This window comes from Desmodus rotundus, chromosome 3 (assembly GCF_022682495.2).
Source record: "Desmodus rotundus isolate HL8 chromosome 3, HLdesRot8A.1, whole genome shotgun sequence".
Classification (NCBI taxonomy): Eukaryota; Metazoa; Chordata; class Mammalia; order Chiroptera; family Phyllostomidae; genus Desmodus; species Desmodus rotundus.
In genome coordinates, this window is record NC_071389.1 from 154,917,164 (window position 1) to 154,937,897 (window position 20,734).

The window sequence follows — 20,734 nt, forward strand, 5'->3', positions numbered from 1 at the left end:
CATGACTGGAAAACCTTGTATATATAAAGGGGAGGGAGCTGGGAGCTGATAACTGCTTGCTGTATGTACCCTTGAGAGTTGGGTGGCATATTCCAATGCCCACTACGTTCTACCATGTGCCAGACAGATTAATTTCCGTGCATGTTCACAATTCCTGAGGGGCCTCTTAGAAGGAAGATAGCAAGATTGCTTAGGGGAATGAATTAAAACGTCCATTGCTGCGGTTTGTCTTGGCGCCACGGCTTGTAGTCACCTCCCTTCACTAAACGTTCTAAATTCCCTTCTTCCTTGGTTATCATGTTGGTAGGTCTTGGGAGCTTACTTGGTAATGTGATCCTGACCATTCATTCCCAAAGAGCCCAGCGCCTTTGGTAATCCTACCGTTGCTGCACGTGCCCAGTTGGAGTTGGGCAATGTAGTCCCAAGATGTACCTGTGGTAGGATAGTTGTCCCCCAAGATGTGCATATCCTAATCCCTGGGTCCTGTGAGTGTTACCTTACTTGGCAAAAGGAAGTGTATAGACGTGATTACGGTTAAGGGCTTTGGATGGGAAAAGTATCCAGGATTTATCCCAGTGGGCCCAATCTAATCTCGAGTCCTTTAAAGTGGAGAACCTTTCTCAGCTATGATCAGAGAAAACAGTGTGAGAAGGATTTGATGGTGGTTCTGAGATGTGGGGGTAACTATGTATAGGGACAAGGGAGAGGTTTCTAGTTGCTATATATGGCCCCCTACAAAGAATCAGACCTTGGTCCATACTGCGGGAGACTGAATTTTGCCAACACCTGAATGGGTAGGAAACAGACTGCCCTAGAGCCTACAGAGAGGAATATAACCTGCTCCCAAGTGATGCTGATGCTGCTGGCCCGTGGACCACACTTCGAGTAGCACTGCTGTAGAGGATGGTGGAGGTGCAATATGTGGGGCAAGGGAACCTTTCTACCTGTCTTGGACTACTTTGTGAGAGCACCATATTTTCGGGGCTCGGTTAAGCAGCTTAGTCATTTATCCTAACCAACAGAATCAGCCTGATATTCTGCCAATTCTTCCCCATGTCTAAATCAAATCTCTCCTGCAACTTACTTCTGTTTTATCTTGAACTTCATGGTGATGGAGAATAATATTAGGCACCAGTACTAAATTTCATAAGAGTTGGCATCTAGAATGCTGTATTTAGCTGTCAATTCTAGCTTAGACTGGGTAACGCATAAGAAGTTCTCAAGCAAGGGTTCTCCTTAAAGTATCTTTCCAGGGGAGATACGGGAAACTTCAGTGGTAGGCTTGGAGCGAACAGGACTTCCGGCTATCTATATCATGCAGCAAGTCTCTATTACAACCCCAGCCCTTAAACATGCTCCTTGAGATGGCTGAATTTGAGTAATTTTTATTGGAGGCAGAGACGGGGGAACATTCAGAGCTTCCAAAAGGACCTTGAACAATTGCCCTGCCTTCTGGGCCACCTTCAGGAGCCATGTTCAAGGACAGTCTCACAGGTCACAGCTGGCCAGGTATTTGGACAAATCGTTGCTTTTGCAGTGATTTACCCAGGCCACCCTAATGACAGAGAAATAAAACATAGATCAGAGGCATGGTCAGAAGTCTGTAAGGGCTTGGTTGGGAGGGAATGCAGGGCCTGTGGGTTGGGGTCTGTTTATGCTGTGGGAGAGTCCCAGATAGGGAAGGCTTGCCCACCCAAGACATGTGGGTGGGTGCTGCAGTCATGCCTGGGGTGAAAATGTCACAATATTATTCTGCCTCATTTCACACCAGGAGAACGGTCTCCTTGCAAAGGCCTGGCAAAGGCCTAGAGCACAGATGCCACCGCACACAGGAGCATCCCAGAGGCGGTCTGGGCCCGTCTCCAACAGAGTAGCTGGCCTCTGCCCTCCTCGTTCCCCTTACCAAGCAGACATCCCTTTGGGATCTTGCACAACCCTCTTGGCACAGGCAATGTCATCACTGATGTTGTCATCCAGAAATTCTGAAAGGAAAAGTGGATGAGTGGGGAGGGAAAAATCCCTTTTCCTGTTTTAATAATCATTTTTTGAGAGGAATTTCCAGAGGAAACAGCCTTGAGATTCAGAAACCCTTTATCTCTGGAGCCCTTCAGTAGGTTTGCTTTTCATTTGCTGGGTTTTGTGCCTTTGCCGAGAATCTGTCTTTGAGCCCTCTTCCCTCCAGAAGGCATCCAGCACTTGAAGGGCTAGGGAGAGCCTTTTTTTCAGGTGACTGCTTAGCGCCTCCTGAGTGGTGTGTGTGGGGTTGTGGAATGGTGATGTGGTGGTGTCAGTGTGAGGGACAGGATAACACATCTGGAGACATGGGGACCCATGACAGTGAGGCTTAGTCAAGGGTCAGTGTATGTCTCTCCCTCCTTTTTGACAGGAGGGTCTCTGTGGAATCCTGGTTTAGTGTGAGGACTGCTTAGGGCCCTTTTCTTCTGAATGGTCAGCCCCCCCGAAGCACAGGCCAACGGGCAGTTGTTAGGGAGTAGTGCGTTCAGTGTGGCACCTGTTTTACCTGCCCCCGCTCCACCTGGGCCCCAGAGGAATAGAGTCCTTACTGCTGCACATTTTGTCGCAGGCATTTGCTGAGGGATACTTGTTGTCTTTGCACCACCACTTGTTGTTCAGCTGGAAGAGCCCATAGTCACTACTGCCATCAGTATTTTTTCCATTAAAGGCCCTGGTGTTGAAGTTACTCTCATGCTCGGCCACGCAGACCCCTGTGTCCAAAAGAGCAAAAAGTGTGGATAAAAAAGGGAGCGATCTCCATAATGAGATTTAACTTGTGCTGTATTAGAACTACCAGAAATGAAAGCCCATTAAGACTGAAATGCAAAGACCACGAGATCCTCAATGTTAGAGGTCTTTTATAATCCTGGTGTATTCCCAGGCTTAAGCAATAATTAGCCCATGTTAAATGCATGCATTAGGAATGCCCAATCATCAATCAGTCACAGTCGGTTCCCCAGTCTCACCTTCCAGCCAAATATCCAGTTCTTGCCATGGATATGCACTTTTGCTCTATACCCCAAGGTATATGCAAGAAAAGAGGTGGAGTGGTGGGGGAATCCCAGGAAGAAGTTTCAGGAAAACTATCCTTGGGGGGTAATATGAAAGAGAAGGTTTGGCATGGAGAACAATTAAGATATTCAAGAGAAGTTAAAATAGTTTCACTTGTGCCTACCAATGAGATGGGTGACTCTCAGTTCTTGCCCCCTTGTCACTGCCTTGCCTTCTGTTCTCACGATCCCCATCTAACGCCCTTGTGACACCAGTAGAACAACCTTAGACAAACTTGGCAGATGTGGGTTATTCTTTGGCAGACAAAAGAGCAGGGGCGAGGGTAGGAGGCAGCACCTGTTGTGTTCCAGAGACCTGAACTAAAAAGAACGCAGACGAAAGCAGAGGTGACGGCAGTAAAACTAGAAGTGCGTTGGTTAGTCCCTGGGTATGTCCAAGGAAATATTCCAGGCCATTGGTGGGAAGGTGATTTGAGGAAGAAGCAGAAGAAAATCTATTATAGGTAAGATAATAGGTGGAAAGAGAGAGAAGGAAAACAAGATAGGAATTAGAAGGCAGAGGGGAAGGAGACGAGAAGAACAGGCAGGGGATTGGGAGAAAGCTGAGTTGGGGAGAGCTTGCTGCATTGGGGAAGCCTCTTTGGGCCGGGACAGAAAGGGCAGATGAGTAGTTCATACTCACAGTTTGCCAGGCTGTAGCCATGGAAGCCATCCATTCCATGGGCCTTCAGCTTGCGGGCCAGCTCACACTTGGAGAAGATTTTGGCATTGTAAGCTGCAAAGAAGCAGCTGAGGAGGGAGATGATCAGAACTGACCTCATTTTTGCAGCTAGTGGAACCCAAGGACTGGTATGTCCAGGATGCTGTTGTCTCTTATACCCTTTGGGCACAAAGTGTCTCTGTGTGGGCAGTCGTGCTGGCATCTGTGCCAGGAAGAAGGAATTGGCTGCCCAAGGCTAATTCCCCAAACTGCCAGTGTGAATTTCAGGGAAGGGTATGTAACCAAGGATGGTACCAGGAATAATGTCTGGCGGGGGGTTGGGGGTTGAGGGAGCAATCCTAGATTTGGACAAATGCATGGAAAGGGGGGGATGGCAAGAGAAGGGAGTTGGTAGGAGAAAGAAGTGTGATTTTCAAGGCTTGTTCTTTGTTGGAATGTCCCCAAAGGGGGTTGTCCTTATATGCTCTGCTGAACTTAGGCTCATTACCTGTGTTTGATTAAAAGTATTTTCCCACTCAATCTGGTGGGAGACCCATGATGGCCATCACTGAATTTGGAGGGACTGAGGCTCTTGGCGTCTGCAATCAGTAAACCACTGGTTGAACAGAAGACCACTAGAGATTAAGTTCATAGTATCTCTGCACCTGAAAAAAGTAATTAGATCTAAACACCCAACAATACTCCAATTCTCTTTAACATCTGTGTTCACTGATATATATGCATATATTATTACAAATCTATATATTTGTGTGTGTATTCATTTATCATCAGTAATTTGTCCATGAGATTATGGGGGCTGAGAAGCCCAGATCCAGAAAAGCCAACGTTCTAAGTTCTAGTACAAGTCTGAGTCTGAGAACAAGGAGAGCTGACGGTGTAATTCCCAGTCTGAGACAGAGTCTGAAGGCAAGGAAAGACCAATATCTCAGCCTCTTATTCTATTCAGGCCTTCAACGGGTTGGCTGAGTCTAGAGATCACTCTTTTAGTCACTACCCAGAGTACTTCCAATGTCCTTCTCCATGTCCCTAAAGATGCCCCTACCCCAACTATTGATTTCCAGCCACCGATGCTTGTTCGACAGGAGTTTCTTCATCTTTTGCTTATTTCCAGCCTAGGTTACCAATATTCTTAAATATAGGGTCTGGAGGTAAATGAAAAATATATCAAAATCTCTATGATTCCTGATATTTTGGAGCTTTTGTGGAGAAAGTGAAATAAATTCATCCAATGCAAAAGAGATTTTAGGAAGATCTGAAATAACTCTGGGAGGGTGCAGACCAATGGCCAAAAAGAGAAAGCACACAATTCGTGTTTACAGGTACATGGCTTTTAGTTGCTTGGACCACCCTTTTATACCAGGGATAATTTCCACTTGATCAGGGTGTATGATCTTTTTAATGTACTGTTTGTTTTGCTAGCACTTACTTTGTTGAGCATTTTTACAACTATATTTATTAAGCGTGTTGGCCTGTAGTTTTATTTTCTTGTAGTATTCTTATCTGGCTCTGCTCTCAGGGTAATGCTGGCTTTATAAAAAAGAGTTTGGGAGGGTTCCTTCCTCTTCAGTTTAGGAAGAGTTTGCAAAGAATTGGCATTCACTCTTCTTTGAATGATTGGTAGAATTTCCCTTGAATACATCTGGTCCTGGGCTTTTCTTTCTTGGGACGTTTTTGGTTAATGACACAATCTTTTTGCTTGTTATTCATGTGTTCAGATTTTCTTTTTTCACCACTCAGATTTGGTAGTTTTGTGTGTCTAGAAATTTATCTGTTTCTTCTAGGTTGTCCAATTTGCTCTGTGTAATTATTCATAGTAGTCTCTTATGACCCTTTATTTTTGTGGTATCAGTTTAATATCCCTTTCATTTATAATTTTATTTATTTTAGTTTTCTCTCTCTTTTCTTTGTAAGTCTAGCTAAAGGCTTGTCAATTTTATCTGTAAAATCCCCCAGCTCTTAGTTTAGTTGCTCTCTTCTATTGTCTTTTTTAAAATATATTTTATTGATTATGCTATTACAATTGTCCCATTTTCCCCCCTTTGTTCCCCTCTGCCCTGTACCACCCTCCCACCTGCATTCCCCCACCCCTAAGTTCATGTCCATAGGTCATACGTATAAGTTCTTTGGCTTCTACATTTCCTATACTATTCTTAACCTCCCCTTGTCTATTTTGTGCCTACTAATTGTGCTTCTTGTTCTCTGTACCTTTCCCCCCATTTTCACCCCTCCCCCTCCCTGCTGATAACCCTCCATGCGATCTCCATTTCTGTGATCCTGTTCCTGTTGCAGTTGTTTGCCTAGTTTTTTTTGTTATATATATTAAAAAATATATAAATTTATATGTATAAATTTATATTTATATATTTATATATAAATGTATATTTATATATATATTTTTTAGGTTAGTTGTTGATAGTTGTGAGTTTGTTGTCATTTTACTGTTCATGTTTTTGATCTTCTTTTTCTTAGATAAGTCTGTTTAACATCTCATATAATAGGGGCTTGGTGATGATGAACCCCTTTAATTTTATATTATTTGGGAAGCACTTTATCTGCCCTTCCATTCTAAATGATAGCTTTGCTGGATAGGGCAATCTTGGATATAGGTCCTTGCCTTTCATGACTTTGAATACTTCTTTCCAGCCCCTTCTTGCCCGCAAGGTTTCTTTTGAGAAATCAGCTGCTAGCCTTATTGGACTCCTTTGTAGGTAACTGTCTCCTTTTCTCTTGCTGCTTTTAAGATTCTCTCCTTCTCTTTAATCTTGGGTAATGTAATTATGATGTGCCTTGATCTGTGCTTCCTTGGGTCCAATTTTTTGGGACTCTCTGAGCCTCCTGGACTTCCTGGAAGTCTATTTCCTTTGCCAGATCAGGGAAATTCTCTTTCATTATTCTTTCAAATAAGTTTTCGATTTCTTGCTCTTCCTCTTTTCCTTCTGACACCCTTATGATTTGGATGTTGGAACGTTTAAAGTTGTCCTGGAGGTTCCTAAGCCTCTCCTCATTTTTTTTTGAATTCTTGTTTCTTCAATCTGTTACAGTTGAATTTTTATTTCTTCCTTCTGCTCCAAATCATTGATTTGTGTCTTGGTTTCCATCCTTCACGGTTGGTTCCCTGTACATTTTCCTTTATTTCACTTTTCATATCCTTCACTTTTTCCTCTATTTTGTTGCCATATTCAACCATTTCTATGAGCATCCTGATTACCAGTGTTTTGAACTCTGCATCTGATAGGTTGGCTATCTCTTCATCACTTAGTTCTATTTTTGGAGCTTTGATCTGTTCTTTCATTTGGGTCACATTTTCTCATCTCTGTGAGCCTGTTATTTAGTAAGGGGCTAAATATAGTGGTGCTATATGTGGGGGAGGGGTTCAAGAGAGAACAATGCTGCTTGTCAGCTCCCAGCTGGCTTTCAGTCACTTCCCCTGCTACCCACAAGCAAATTGAATCCTTCTAGTGCTGATTCCTGGGTGGATGGGTTTGTGTGTGTATGTTCTAGGACCCTGTGGGTCTCTCCAATGAGCTCTCCTGTGAGGTTGGGAGTTTATTCTGCTCCTGCAATCCCTACAGGTTTTTATAGCAGGGGTTTCGAGGCTTAGTTTCCTGATGCTGGAACCCTGGTTTGAGTTGTCTGTCTCACTTCCCAGTTGTTCCTCTTGGTTTATCTGCATGCAAAAGTGAGACTGCCTGGTCTGTCAGCCGCCACCTTGCTGCACGTCTTCTCCAGTCCACCTGCCTATGTCTGCCCCTCCTACCAGCCTGAATGGGTGTTTCTTCTTTAACTTCTTGGTTGTCAGACTTCCATACAGTTTGGTTTTCTGGCAGTTCTGGTTATTTTTTGTTTTTAAATTTGTTGTCCTTTTTTTGATTGTATGAGGAGGCAAAGTATATCTACTTAACCTCCATCTTGGCTGGAAGTCCTATTATGTGTGATTTTAAGTTTCAAACAAATGGCCTAGTAGTATGCATATTATTCTGCACCTTGAAGCATTTTTCATTCAAGGTGTTCACTGTTTTTTTTTTTCCCCCCTGCAAAATGCTCTATTGATTCTATTGGGTCCCAAGCATGGAACAGGGCTCTGGGGTGGTTAAAAGGATGCCTAGTGGTTTCAAGGAGAGGCTCAGGCAGAAGCCAGACACCATGGGGATGCAGAGGGGCCCCTCAAAGTTCTCTGGGCTCCAGAGGCTCCTAGTTGTGCTTGAGGGTGAGCCTTTCAAAGAGACACTCTCCTAACCCAGCCTGGGGGCCTGCCAGCCTGTGGAAGTTAGCCAGATGGTCACTTATCTTCTTGATGAGTTTTACCTCTTCATCCAGGAAGTGGTTCTCCAGGAAGTCACAGAGATAATTTTTTTAAAAAATTTGCTTCCTTGAATGCAAAAATCCTGCCTGGGGAAATATTCCCTGTCATACAATTGTTTCTTGTATCCTTATATCAACTCATTGCTGTAAGCATCAAGATTGACTGGAGAGGCCCTGGCTGCTATGGCTCAGTTGGTTGGAGTGCCATCCTATAACCAAAGGGTGGTGGGTTTTATTTCCAGCCTGAGCACATACCTAGGCTGTGGGTTTTATCCCTGATTAGGGTCTGTATTATCCATAGTCTGGGCACCTACAGGAGGCAACCAATCAATTCTCTCACACTGATGTTTCTCTCTCTTCCTCTCTTTCCAAAAAAAGAAGATGAAGGAGGAGAGGGACAGGAACAGGGAGAGGGAGAGGGAAAAGGAGAAGAAGAAGAAAGGAAGAAAAAGAGGAAAAGCAATGAAAAAATGTCCTTGGGTGAGGATTAAAAAAATTAAAAAAAAGAATGAATAGATAATAGAGAGAACATAAAGAAGGGGATGTCCTATTATGTACTAGGTACTCTGATAAGAGCTTTACAAAATTATCTCAGGACCCAAGATGGTGGAGGAGTAAATGGAAGCTACACTAATCTCCTCCCAGGACCAATCAGGTATTACAGCTAAATTGTAGAGAAATAATCTTGAATAACCAAAATTATCTCATTGAAACCTCACAAGAATTCTGGAGGCAGTTATTATCTACATCCATATTATCTACATGATTTATATATATATGAGGTATAAATATCTTTCTAAATATCTAGACATTATATATATATGTACTAGGCACATATATATTAGGCAACTACAGCACAGAGAGGTCAAATACGTTGTTCAGGATCATACAGTTATCAAGTTGTGGAGCCAGAATTCAAATCTGACACTCCACACAAGTTTGTCTTTGAATAATAAGAGAGAAGGGTAAATAGAAGATATTAAGAGAAAGAAAATTCTGTGTAAACTTGAAATCTGTGTGGTTTTATGGACCAATGTCACCCCAATAAATTCAATAAAAAATAAAAAATAAGTTAATTAGTTAAAAATAATTATTTTTACTATCCTAAGATAACATAGGGCAAAACAAATAGATCATCCCTTCTGCTTACCCTTCATACGCCAGCTGGCTATTTGAGTGAATCTCTGAACATACCCCAAGTTGGCAAGTTATATACTGATAAGGAATTAATATCAAAAATATAAAAGGGACTCATTACAACTCAATAGCAAAACAAAGCAAGATCTGCTGCCAAAACAAACCCAACCAAATAAGCTGATTAAAAAATGGGCAGAGGACCTGAAGAAACATTTTACCAAAGAAGACATACCAATGGTCAACAGGTACATGAAAAGGTGCTCAACATCACTAATCATCAGGGAAATGTAAATCAAAACCACAAGGAGATATCACACACATCTGTTAGAATGGCTATTATCAAAAGCACTAGAGATGACAAGCATTGATGAGGATGTGGACAAAAGGGATCCCTTGTACACTATTTGTAGAAATGTAAATTGGTGCAACCACTATGGAAAACAATATGTAGAGTCCTCAAAAAATTAAAAATAGAAATGCTGTATGCTCCAGAAATCTCACTCCTGGGTATATATCCAGAGGAAATGAAATCATAATCTTGAAGAAATAGCTGAGTCTCCATGGTTATTGCAGCATCATTCACAATAGCCAAGATATGGAAACAATATATGTCCCTCAATGGGTGAATGGTAAAGAAAATTTAGCATTAAAAAAATAAACAAAATAGAACCACTGGCATGGAAACATGGAGCAGACTGAAAGTGATCAGAGGGAAGAGGGGAGGCAATAGTGGAAAGAAGGGAAGGGACTAGACAAAGAATGTGTATGGATGACCCATGGACATGGACAACAGTGTGGGAATTGACTGTGGGAGTACTGGGTGTGGGGTGAGATTGGAGGAGGAGGGCAAAGGGAAAAACTGAGACAACTGTAATAGAATAACAATAAAAAATGATTTAAAAAGAAAGTAAAAAAAAAAAAAAAGAAGGAAGCCTGCTATTTGCAGCAACATGGATGGACTTAGCAAAAGGACATTTTGCTAAGTGAGATAAGTCAGACAGAGAAAGACAATTACTGTATGATTTCGCTCACATGAAACTGAAAACATCCAACTCATAGAGACAAAGTGTAGAATGGTTGTTGCCAGGGGCTGGGGGTAGGGAAATGGAGAGATATTTGTCAAGGGTATAGACCTCCAGTATTAAGATAAATAAGTTCTGGGAATCTAATGTACAGCAATGTGACTGTAATTCACAATACTGTATTATATTCTGCTATCAGAGTAGATCTGAAATGTTCTTGTCACACATATACACACGCAAATGGTAGTCATGTGAGAGGATGGAGGTGTTAACTGACCTTGATGCATCATTTTACAATATATACATGTATCAAATCATCATGTCGTGTACCTAAAACTTATACAATGTTATATGTCAATTTTATCTGAATAAAGCTAGGGAAAAATATAAGAGAGAAGCACAAATGTGGCAAATTGTTGAGAGTGGGTGAATCTACACAAAGGGTGTAAGTGAGTTTGTTATAATATTTTAAAAACTTTATGTGGGTTTAAATTCCTTTTGCAAATAAAAAGTTTGATTAATTTTCTAAAACAGAGACAATAACAAGGAAGACTTGTCTTACCAGATATGAGAACATACCAAAAAGCCACTGCAATGAAAACAATAAGGTATTTGTGTCAGAACAGACAAATATGACAAGTTGAGTGGAGGAGAGAACCCAGATAGAATTTCAGATGGACTAAAATTTTAAAAATGAATAGCAAAACAATATGTATGTATATAAATACAATAATTGATAAAAATGTGGATGGGTATATGGTAGCTTGTTAATACACATAAATGGGACAATGTGTGTCAGGGAAGAAGTGAGGGAAGAGGAAACCCATCCAAAAAGGAAAGAAGAAAAATTACCACATTAACAAAAGGCAGGATGTAAGATTCTATCAAAGGTGTTATATAAAATTATTTAAATATATATTTATTTGAGAATAGACATTTTAGCCCTAGTCAGGTGGCTCAATTGGCTGGAGCAGTGTACTGTACACCAAAAAGGTTGCAGGTTCAACCCTTGGTTGGGGCACATACGTTGGCAGTGTGTTTGATCTCTGGCGGCAGCGTGTGTGGGAGGCAGCCAATTGATATTCCTCTCTCACATGGATATTTCTGTCTCTCTCTCCTTTCCTCTCTCTCTAAAATCAATAAACATATCCTTGGGTGAGTGCGGGGAACTGTTTCCAGCGTGGGAAATGTAGCTCAGCCCTCACTCAGAAAAGCCAGTGGGGAGCGAGGTTGGCGGGCAGGACCCATGTCCATGGATAGGTTCTCCAGTGGGAAATCAGGCCTGCATTGTATCTTGACTGCTATGAGACTTGCTCTTGCTAAGCCTCCCTCACGCTGAGGCAAGCAAATGTTTACTGAGTATCTTCATCTTCCTAAAATCTGGGCTAGACCTTCCATGTATGGAACCTAGCAGCTTCGACCACTTCTCCCTTTACATTGCAAATATCCTCCTTTGATGTATTCAGCGACACCCTCTCCTTTGTCTGCAAAAGATAACCACCCAAAGCAAACCTTTGCATAGTAAAGGAGGACCTTCTTTGATGTAAGGGGGCTAGAAAAACAATAAAAGCCTGTCAAGGCAAGTCTGGGTGCTCTCCTCTTGAGGGAGTGGCCGAGGCGCTCAGAGGCAGTCTCCTCTTGAGAGAGTGGCCGCGCTGTCCCTTTTCCTCCACAAGATTTCTGTAGTCCGTGTGTATTTGAATGCTGCTACCACAACGGATCCTGTGGGCTAGGATCCGCGTCAGGTGAGGATTAAAGAAATAAAAATAGACATTTTATATATTGAGAATGAAAAATCTATTAAGATTTGCATATCAATTTTGTTGCCTTTTAGTAATTCATGCATATTAGTTTTCGCTAATATTAAAATGTAAAGTTCATTTTAGTTAGTATATTTTAAAATAATTTGTGTGTTTTTTTAAAAGATTTTATTTATTTATTTTTAGAGAGAGGGGAAGGGAAGGAGAAAGGGAGAGAAACATCGATGTGCAAGAGATACATTGATGGGTTGCCTCTCCATGCACCCCAATTGGGGACTGAACCTGCAACCCAGGCACATGCCCTGATAAGGAATTGATTGAACCTGTGACCTTTCACTTTGTGGAGCAATGCCCGAGCAACCGAAACACAGCTGTCAGGGCAAAATAATTTGTGTGTTTTGATTTACATTTGTGTATTTGCATTTTTTATTAATACTATTCTCAATCCAGAAGTAAATGCATGGTTTATATAAGCATAAGAGCAGTTATAGAAGTAGTAATGCAAAGCAACAATTTAAAATAATTCTATACAAGTTGAGAGCAGGTCTGTGGTGTGGTTATAGAATGTGAATTAATTGTACTAAGTTACTTCGCAAGGATGTTTGTATAAGCAACAAAAACAGAAAGTGTCAGTAGAGAGCACCCCCTCTCCAAATTTTATTTCCTTTAAATAACTCTATAATTTAATTAAGAATTCATCTGACATTTGGGTTTCAAGTTCAAGATCTAGCTTTATTCATCTAGTGATAATTTACCTGAATAATGACAGGAAGTAGAACAAGGGGAGGATGTTAACTATAAGAAGTAATGATCAATATTATTGTGGCCCTTAGGGTGTTCCTCCCCAAGTCTTTGCCCTTGACTGTATCTATAAACAGTATGTACAAACTATAGTTTTGGCTGGCTTCTGCGAAATGTGTTTTGAAGCAGATGCTTCTGATTTCTTAATCTCTAGGAGTCCTCCAAAAAAAGATAGTGGTTTGAGAAACCTTGATTTTTACCATAGCACCCGAGATAATGAACACAGTTTCCTAGTATATTTCTGAAAAGTCCAGTGTGTTGTAAATGCCTCTTCACTACCTTGATTTATGTCTCAGCCTGCAAGCAGAGCACCCTAACTAAGCCTGTCTGGAAAGGGAGATTTTAGCAGGAGCTTTTCTCCATTAGCTGTGTGCACATCTTTCCATACACCCTCTTCCTGTGCTGTGATCATTGCTGTTCTTGTTTGGTCTTTTTCCAATAATCTGCATCTTTCTCTGAATGTTTGTAACTGTTCCCATTAGACATCTATCTTCTTTTTCTGATGATCCCAGTTACACTATTTTACAAACACTTCTAGGAAAATAATGGTTCCTATTGTCCAAGGCACATTTATTTTCTGTTCTGCTTTTAGCTGTGATTTCTGACCTGAATACAGCTTTTTATTGCTTACAGGGAAGGGCAGAGATACAACCAAATTATAGGCAAGCAGTCTACGGCCGCAACATCCTCCTTCCTAGAACCAGCCTTACAAGAAACAAAGGTATAAATAAAGCCAAGTAGGAAACAGGACCATGCTTGGAACACTCTCTGGAGGGAGAACAAATAATACCTGTATGGACTAGAGATTAGGAAAGGGGAAGGAAAAGTGGGGTGAAATTATGGAAGGAAGTTGGCAGGCTCTATGTTTCTGTGTGGCAGTTTCTCTTCATCCTTTTCCCAGAAGTAGGGCTTGGTGCCAGGGCTCCTGAGGCGTTCTCTACAAATAAAAGGAAGTGAAGCTGTGTGGTACCCCCATTTCAGATTCTTGGATGAAGCCAACATGATGTCCTTCATCTCTCTGTTCCTGGTGAGCATTCTATTCCCTGCCCTCCAGACCAAGCAATTTACAAAATGCGAGCTGTCCCAGGTGCTGAAAGACATGGATGGCTATGGAGGCATCACTTTACCTGAATGTGAGTTTTCTGCTGCCTTGCTTCATCCCATTTTCCATCTGCTTCTTTCCTCCACCCCCCCTTTCCTCTCGCTTTTGTCTCCACTTTCATTGGATTATCTAATAATTCTCTTACCTTCTTTGTTTATCTGGTTACTCTTTTTCAATATATTTTATTGATTATGCTATTGCAGTTGTCCCAATCATTTTCCCTTTGCCCCCCTCCACCTGGTACCCCCATTCCCTTCAGCAATCCCCTCTATAGTTCATGTCCATGGGTCATGCATATAGGTTCTTTGGCTACTCCATTACCTATACTGTTCTTATCATCCCCTGTCTATTTTGTACCTGCCAATTTGTGATTCTCAGTCCCTGCAAATTTACTCCCCTTTTTCCTGTTACCCCTCCGAACCGATAACCCTCCTAATGATCTTCATATCTATGATTCTGTTCCTGTCCTGCTTGTTAGTTTAGCTTGTTATTTGGATTCAATTATTGATAGTTGTGAATTTATTGCCATTTTAATGTTCATTGTTTTGATCTTCTTTTCTTATATAATTCCCTTTAGCATTTCCTATGATAATGGCTCGGTGATGATGAACTCTTTTAGTTTTATCTTGTCTGGGAAGCACTTTATTTGCCCTTCAATTCTCAATGCTAGCTTTGCTGGATAGAATAATGTAGATTGTAGGTCCTTGCTTTTTATCACTTTGAGCACTTCTTGCCAGTCTCTTCTAGCCTGCAGAGTTTCTTTTGAGAAGTCAGCTGACAGCCTTATGGGAACCCCTCTGTAGGTAACTCTCTGCTTTTCTCTTGATGCTTTTAAGATGCTCTCTTTGTCTTTAACCTTTGGCATTTTAATTATGATGTGTCTTGGTGTGTTCCTCTTTGGGTCTATCTTGTTTGGGACTCTCTGTGCTTCCTGAACTTGTACATCTATTTCCTTCACCAAATTAGGGAAATTTTCTTTCATTATTTTTTCAAATAAGTTTTCAATTTCTTGCTCTTCCTCTTTTCCTTCTGACACCCCTATGAGTTGGATGTAGGTACATTTAAATTCCTAACCCTATCCTCATTTTTTTGAATTTTTTTTCTTCTTGCTGTTCTGATTGAATGATTTTTCCTTCCTTGAGTTCCAAATTGTTGATTTGATTCTCTGGTTCATTCTCTCCACTGTTGGTTCCCTGTAGATTTTTATTTATTTCACTTAATGTAACCTTCATTTCTGCCTGGGTTTTTTTTATGCCGATGAAATACCCAGTGAGTTCCTGGAACATCCTGATGACCAGTGTTTTGAACTGTGCACCTGATAGGTTGCTTATCTCCATTTCATTTAGTTCTTTTTTTTTGTTTTTGAGTTTTGTTCTGTTCTTTCATTTGGGCCATATTTCTTTGTCTCCTCATTTTGGCAACTTCCCTGTGTTTGTTTCTGTATATTAGGTAGAGCTGCTTTGACTCCCTGTCTTCATGTATCTGTTAAGTTTTATGGCCGAGCCTTAGGTAATCGCCAATGTGTGGCAACCCATGTCACCACTCTGTTGCTCTGTGTGGGGGAGGGCTCACAGAGGGGAAAATGCTGCTGCCTGGTCTCTGGAGTTTTGCCCAGGAGGAAGCTGTTTCCCCACTCACACTTCACTTTCTCCCCATGTGCTACTGGTATCCCTCCAGCTGTTGCTCGGGTGCTGAATATCAGAGGGAGTGGGTGTGCATGAGTCCTAAGTTCATTGTGGGCCCTTTAAGAGGACACAGTTTCTTCTGCCACCCTAATCCCCACTGGTTTTTACAGACAGAAGTTATGGGGACTTATCTGCCTGGCACCTGGATCCTGGGCTGAGTGGTCTGGACTGGGGCTGGGATCCCTTGCTTATGAGGTATCCCTCTCATTTTTTTTTATCTACCACATGTGGATGTGGGATTGCCCATTCCATCTCCATGCATTTCCATGCCTCCATCCCTCCTACCCATCTGGATGAATGTGGCTACTTTAAATCCTTGATTGTCAGACTTGCACACAGCTAGATTTTCTGACAATTCTGGGTGAAATTTGTTTTGTAGCCTGGTTGTATTTTTTCCTATAGCTGTGTGTGGAGGGAGGGCTTGTTTACCTATGCTTCCATCTTGATGGGAAATCTGTTTACTCTTTTTTTTTTAGCCTTTGTTTGTCTTTTATTTCCATAGAAATGCTTCTTTTTTTATGATTTCAACATATGACTTTTCTTTTTTTTGTCTTTTTAAAAAATGTATGTATTGATTATGCTATTACAGTTGTCCCATTTCCCCCCCTTCACTGAACTCCATCCTGCCCATCCCCTCCCTCCCACATTCCCCCCCCCATAGTTCATGTCCATGGGTAATACTTATAAGTTCTTTGGCTTCTACATTTCCTATACTATTCTTACCCTCCCCCTGTCTATTTTCTATCTACCATTTATGCTACATATTCTCTGTACATTTCCCCCCTCTCCCCCTCCCACTCCCTCACTGATAACCCTCCATGTGATCTCCATTTCTGTGGTTCTGTTCCTGTTCTAGTTGTTTGCTTAGTTTGCTTTTGTTTTTGTTTTAGGTGTGGTGGTTAATAAATGTGAGTTTGCTGTCATTTTTACTGTTCATGTTTTTTATCTTCTTTTTCTTAGATAAGTCCCTTTAACATTTCATAGAATAAGGGCTTGGTGATGATGAACTCCTTGAACTTGACCTTATCTGAGAAGTACTTTATCTGCCCTTCCATTCTAAATGAAAGCTTTGCTGGATACAGTAATCTTGGATGTAGCCCCTTGCTTTTCATGACTTTGAATACTTCTTGCCAGTCCCTTCTTGCCTGCAAGGTCTCTTTTGAGAAATCAGCTGACAGTCTTATGGGAACTCCTTTGTAGGTAACTGAGTCCTTTTCTCTTGCTGCTTCTAAGATTCTCTCCTTCTGTTTCATCTTAGGTAATGTAATGATGATGTGCTTTGGTGTATTCCTCCTTGGGTCCAGCCTCTTTGGGACTCTCTGAGCTTCCTGAACTTCCTGGAAGTTTATTTCCTTTGCCAGATTAGGGAAGTTCTCCTTGATTATTTGTTCAAATAAGTTTTCAATATTTTGTTCTTCCTCTTCTCCTTCTGGCACCCCTATAATTCGGATGTTGGAACGTTTCAAGATGTCCTGGAGGTTCCTAAGCCTCTCCTCAGTTTTCTGAATTCTTGTTTCTTCATTCTTTTCTGGTTGGATGTTTCTTTTTTCCTTCTGGTCCACACCGTTGATATGAGTCCCAGTTTCCTTCGCATCACTATTGGTTCCCTGTACATTTTCCTTTGTCTCTCTTAGCATAGCCTTCACTTTTTCAACCAATTCTGTGAGCGTCCTAATTACCAGTGTTTTGAACTGGTAGTTTGATAGGTTGGCTATCTGTTCGCTGCTTAGTTGAATTATTTATGGAGCTTTGAAGTGTTCTGTCACTTGAGCCATTTTTTTTTTTTGTCTTGGCGCGTCTGTTACTTAAAGGGGTGGAGCCTTAGGTGTTCACTAGGGCGGGGTAACGCTGGTCGCTGTGCTGTGATGCTGTACATGGGGGAGGGGCCGAGAGGGAGCAATGGCGCCTGCTCCACTCTCTGCCGATTTCAGTCTTTCCCTCCGCTACCCACAATCAAATTGGGCCCCTCTGGTGCGTGTTCCTGAGTGGGTGGGCTTGTGCACGCTCTAGGCCCCTGCGGGTCTCTCCAACGAACTCTCCTGTGAGGCTGGGAGTTTCTCCTGCTGCCGCCTCAACCCCCACGGGTGTTTTCACTCAGAGGTTTGAGGCTTTATTTCCCCGCGCTGGAGCCCTGGGTAGCACGGTCTGCTTCACTCCCTCCCCTGTTCGTCTCAGTTTATCTATGTGCGAATGTGGGGCCACGGGGTGCTACCCGCCACACTGCCTGCCCCACTCTCCGCCACTCTGAGTCCGGCCCTCTCGGTTTATCTGTGCCGGAATGTAGAGCCGCAGGGTCTGCTAGTGGTCAGACTGCCTGCCCCGTTCGTTCCACACTCCGCCAGTCTTGGTCCTGCCACGGAAACTCGAGTCCTCTCTGCCCCAGTGCCCGTCTCCGCCCCTCCTACCGGTCTGGATGAATGTTTCTTTTTTTATCTACTAGGTGTTGGATTTCCTTGACGTTCAATTTTCTGTCAGTTCTGGTTGTGGGAGGAGGTGCAGTGTGTCTACCTACGCCGCCATCTTGGTTCTCTCTATTTACTCTTCTAATACATTTATTCTCCTATCTTTTCTTTTTCCCAATGTCATATCTTTTTGGAAACTTTTTTTTTAAAAAATCTCATCAAAATACTCTGTGCTTTGCCATATTTGGGGATTTGCTGGAGAGCCTTTTTCTCTCTAGGAACACAGGTGCTCATTTATGCTGCCCCAGCCATCTCTCTGACACCTTTCTCCTCTTTCCCCAGGGATCTGCACCATATTTCATATGACTGCTTATGACACACAAACCATAGTCCATAACAATGGCAGAACAGAATATGGACTCTTCCAGATCAATAATAAACTTTGGTGCAGAGACAAACATATACATCAGTCAAGGAACATATGTAACATCTCTTGTGAGAGTGAGTAGCCTCTTGTACCCTGTTTCTTTGTTTCTATCAAACCCACCCCTGGGATAATCTCTGGATTCATTGCCTTGGACTCTTCATCAACTGTGAGACTTGAATTGAGAGTACTGAGTAAGAGACTACTGGAGTTTATTATGATCACCAAGTCCCCAAATAGTCCCCTGAAGTTCATGGGTAGATGATCTGAGCTGTCTGGGAGTCTTGAATTCTGATTCCCTGCATTTTCAGAGTAAGTCCATTGATGAAGTTGATAATTCCTCCAGAAATGCCCTTCACCTAGGGGGAGGCATTACCGTGTTGGCTTTCTTATGGAGGAAGGCAACAGTTCAGAGAAGGACCAGACCTACTAGATTCTGGGAAGAGGAAAACTCATTACCTTTCTGGGTAATACTTAGCTCTCTCATTTTGTCCCCTGCCAGAGTTTTTGGATGATGACCTTACTGATGACATGATGTGTGCCAAGAAGATCCTGGATAGTGAAGGAATTGACTACTGGTGAATTCTCATTCCATTTTCTACGTTTCCTTTCCCTTCCTTCTTCTCATATCTTTAGCTCCAGTATCACTCCCCTCCTCTCTATCTTCTGGTCATTTAATCTAGAATATAGTCTCCAAATCAACACTCATCGAGCAGACTGTTTTCCAAGTTTTAAGCCTCCCTCACTTTATTCCTGTTTGGCAATTGTCCTAATAAGGCTGAGACGCAGCCTGTTTTCACCTAGACGTGAACATCTAATTCTACTTGTATAGTCCTAGACCCTAATGTGAATCCTTAGTACCACTGTACACCTTTTCTAGCCCTACAATTTTGTTTTTTGAGTTTTAAAAATGGACCGTATTCCACTAGTGGCTCATCAGTCTAGGAATGTCTTTCTGTAATTTTCATCCATACTGTTCCACCTTAGCCCACCTGGGGATAAAGCTAAATGAAAGTTTGAGCTAAGATCCAGTCAGCTAACTTGCCCTGTCTCCTTTCCATTATCAGGTTGGCCCATAAACCACTCTGCTCAGAGAAGCTGGAACAGTGGCTCTGTGAGACTTTGTGAGTGCCTGCTGCCTGTCCTTGCTGCTTTGGCCCTTTATATGCTCCTGGAACTTCTCTTCCCCAAAGACACCTCAGTCTGCATCTTTCTACTCCCTTGAAGATATTTTGCCTTTGAGGCCTGGGCCCTGTAGTAACACCATTGGACACTTGAGGACTATTTTCCAGGGATGCCTGACTGGTGCACTGAACTTTTGTCCCATGCTCAGTGCCCCTGATGGCACTTTCACTACAACAATGGATTCTACCTCTGTTCTAAATAAAGGGCCTGATTTTGAGTAACTGGCTGTATTTTCTTCTTGGAGGGAGAGGGAGGAAATAGGGTGAGTGGGTAGACACTGAAGCCATAGGTCATAGCCACCTTCCATCTCTACTGAAGAGGAAATAGGCTGAATTTATAACAGAAAGATGGATTTATTTTCTGTACCAATTCATTCAACAAACTTTTATGGATCACCTAACATATTCAAGGCACTAAAGAGGGGAACCAAAATTGGCTAAAAGGACTAGTAAGGGAGAGGAGATAAACATTAGTAAATAATTATATACAAGGAATATTATCACAAACATCATGGGAGAGGTTAGAAATATGCCCTGAGCATCCATAAGAGGAAAGGCAATTTATATTTTGGTGTGTGTGGGACAAGCAATCAAAGAAGGATTCACGAAAGGAGTGGCATTTGAGTTGGCTTTAAGTGGTGGGTAGGATTTTGACAGGTGGAGATGTGGGATGGGAAAAGACAGCAAGGATAGAACCTCCAAAAATCTCAAATGGCTGACTTGAGGGTTTGAGGGGTTTCTTTACCTGTGAGATAAGGGAATATTCTTCACAAAGAGCTGTGAGAGGAACTCTCTCTGGAGACCAGAGATAAGAACAGAAGACACTTACAGTCAGCTTAGTAATAGAAGAATCTGAATACCTGGGGCCTTTTAGTTTGAACCCTGCTCTGTTACTCCTCCTTGCTGCTTCACTTGTTTTTAAGGAGGATTTTCACCGAACTTTATTCCAATGATTATAAGGAATGTGAAAGAAGGAAAATCAGGATATTTGAGACTGTTACTGAACAGCAATTGGGGTCCTGCTGCCCGCCGCCACCCTCTAGGCAAAATTCCAGAGGCAAAGTTTTGGTGATAAAGGAAAGAAGTCTCTGTTTAAAAGCTTCACAATTTTGGAATAACAGCTTTCCACACGCATTAGTCACTTAAACGTATCAATTAAGGCTAATCT

The 20,734-nt window shown here is 42.0% G+C and overlaps 2 protein-coding genes across 2 annotated transcripts; one reads left to right on the forward strand and one right to left on the reverse strand.

Moving 5' to 3' along the window:
* Positions 1–1,216: 1,216 nt before the first annotated feature.
* On the reverse strand, positions 1,217–3,847 carry LOC112318649 (lysozyme C, milk isozyme-like). Its single transcript, XM_024575887.2, has 4 exons — positions 3,709–3,847; positions 2,565–2,726; positions 1,904–1,982; positions 1,217–1,555 (listed from the first exon to the last, which is right to left on the reverse strand). Exons 1-4 carry the CDS (start codon positions 3,845–3,847, stop codon positions 1,489–1,491), a joined length of 447 nt encoding a protein of 148 aa, XP_024431655.1. The 3' UTR covers positions 1,217–1,488.
* Positions 3,848–13,769: 9,922 nt separating this feature from the next.
* LALBA (lactalbumin alpha) lies at positions 13,770–19,510 on the forward strand. Its single transcript, XM_024575358.1, has 4 exons — positions 13,770–13,902; positions 18,301–18,459; positions 18,885–18,960; positions 19,450–19,510. The coding sequence occupies exons 1-4, from the start codon at positions 13,770–13,772 to the stop codon at positions 19,508–19,510; spliced, it is 429 nt and encodes a 142-aa protein (XP_024431126.1).
* Positions 19,511–20,734: the final 1,224 nt, after the last annotated feature.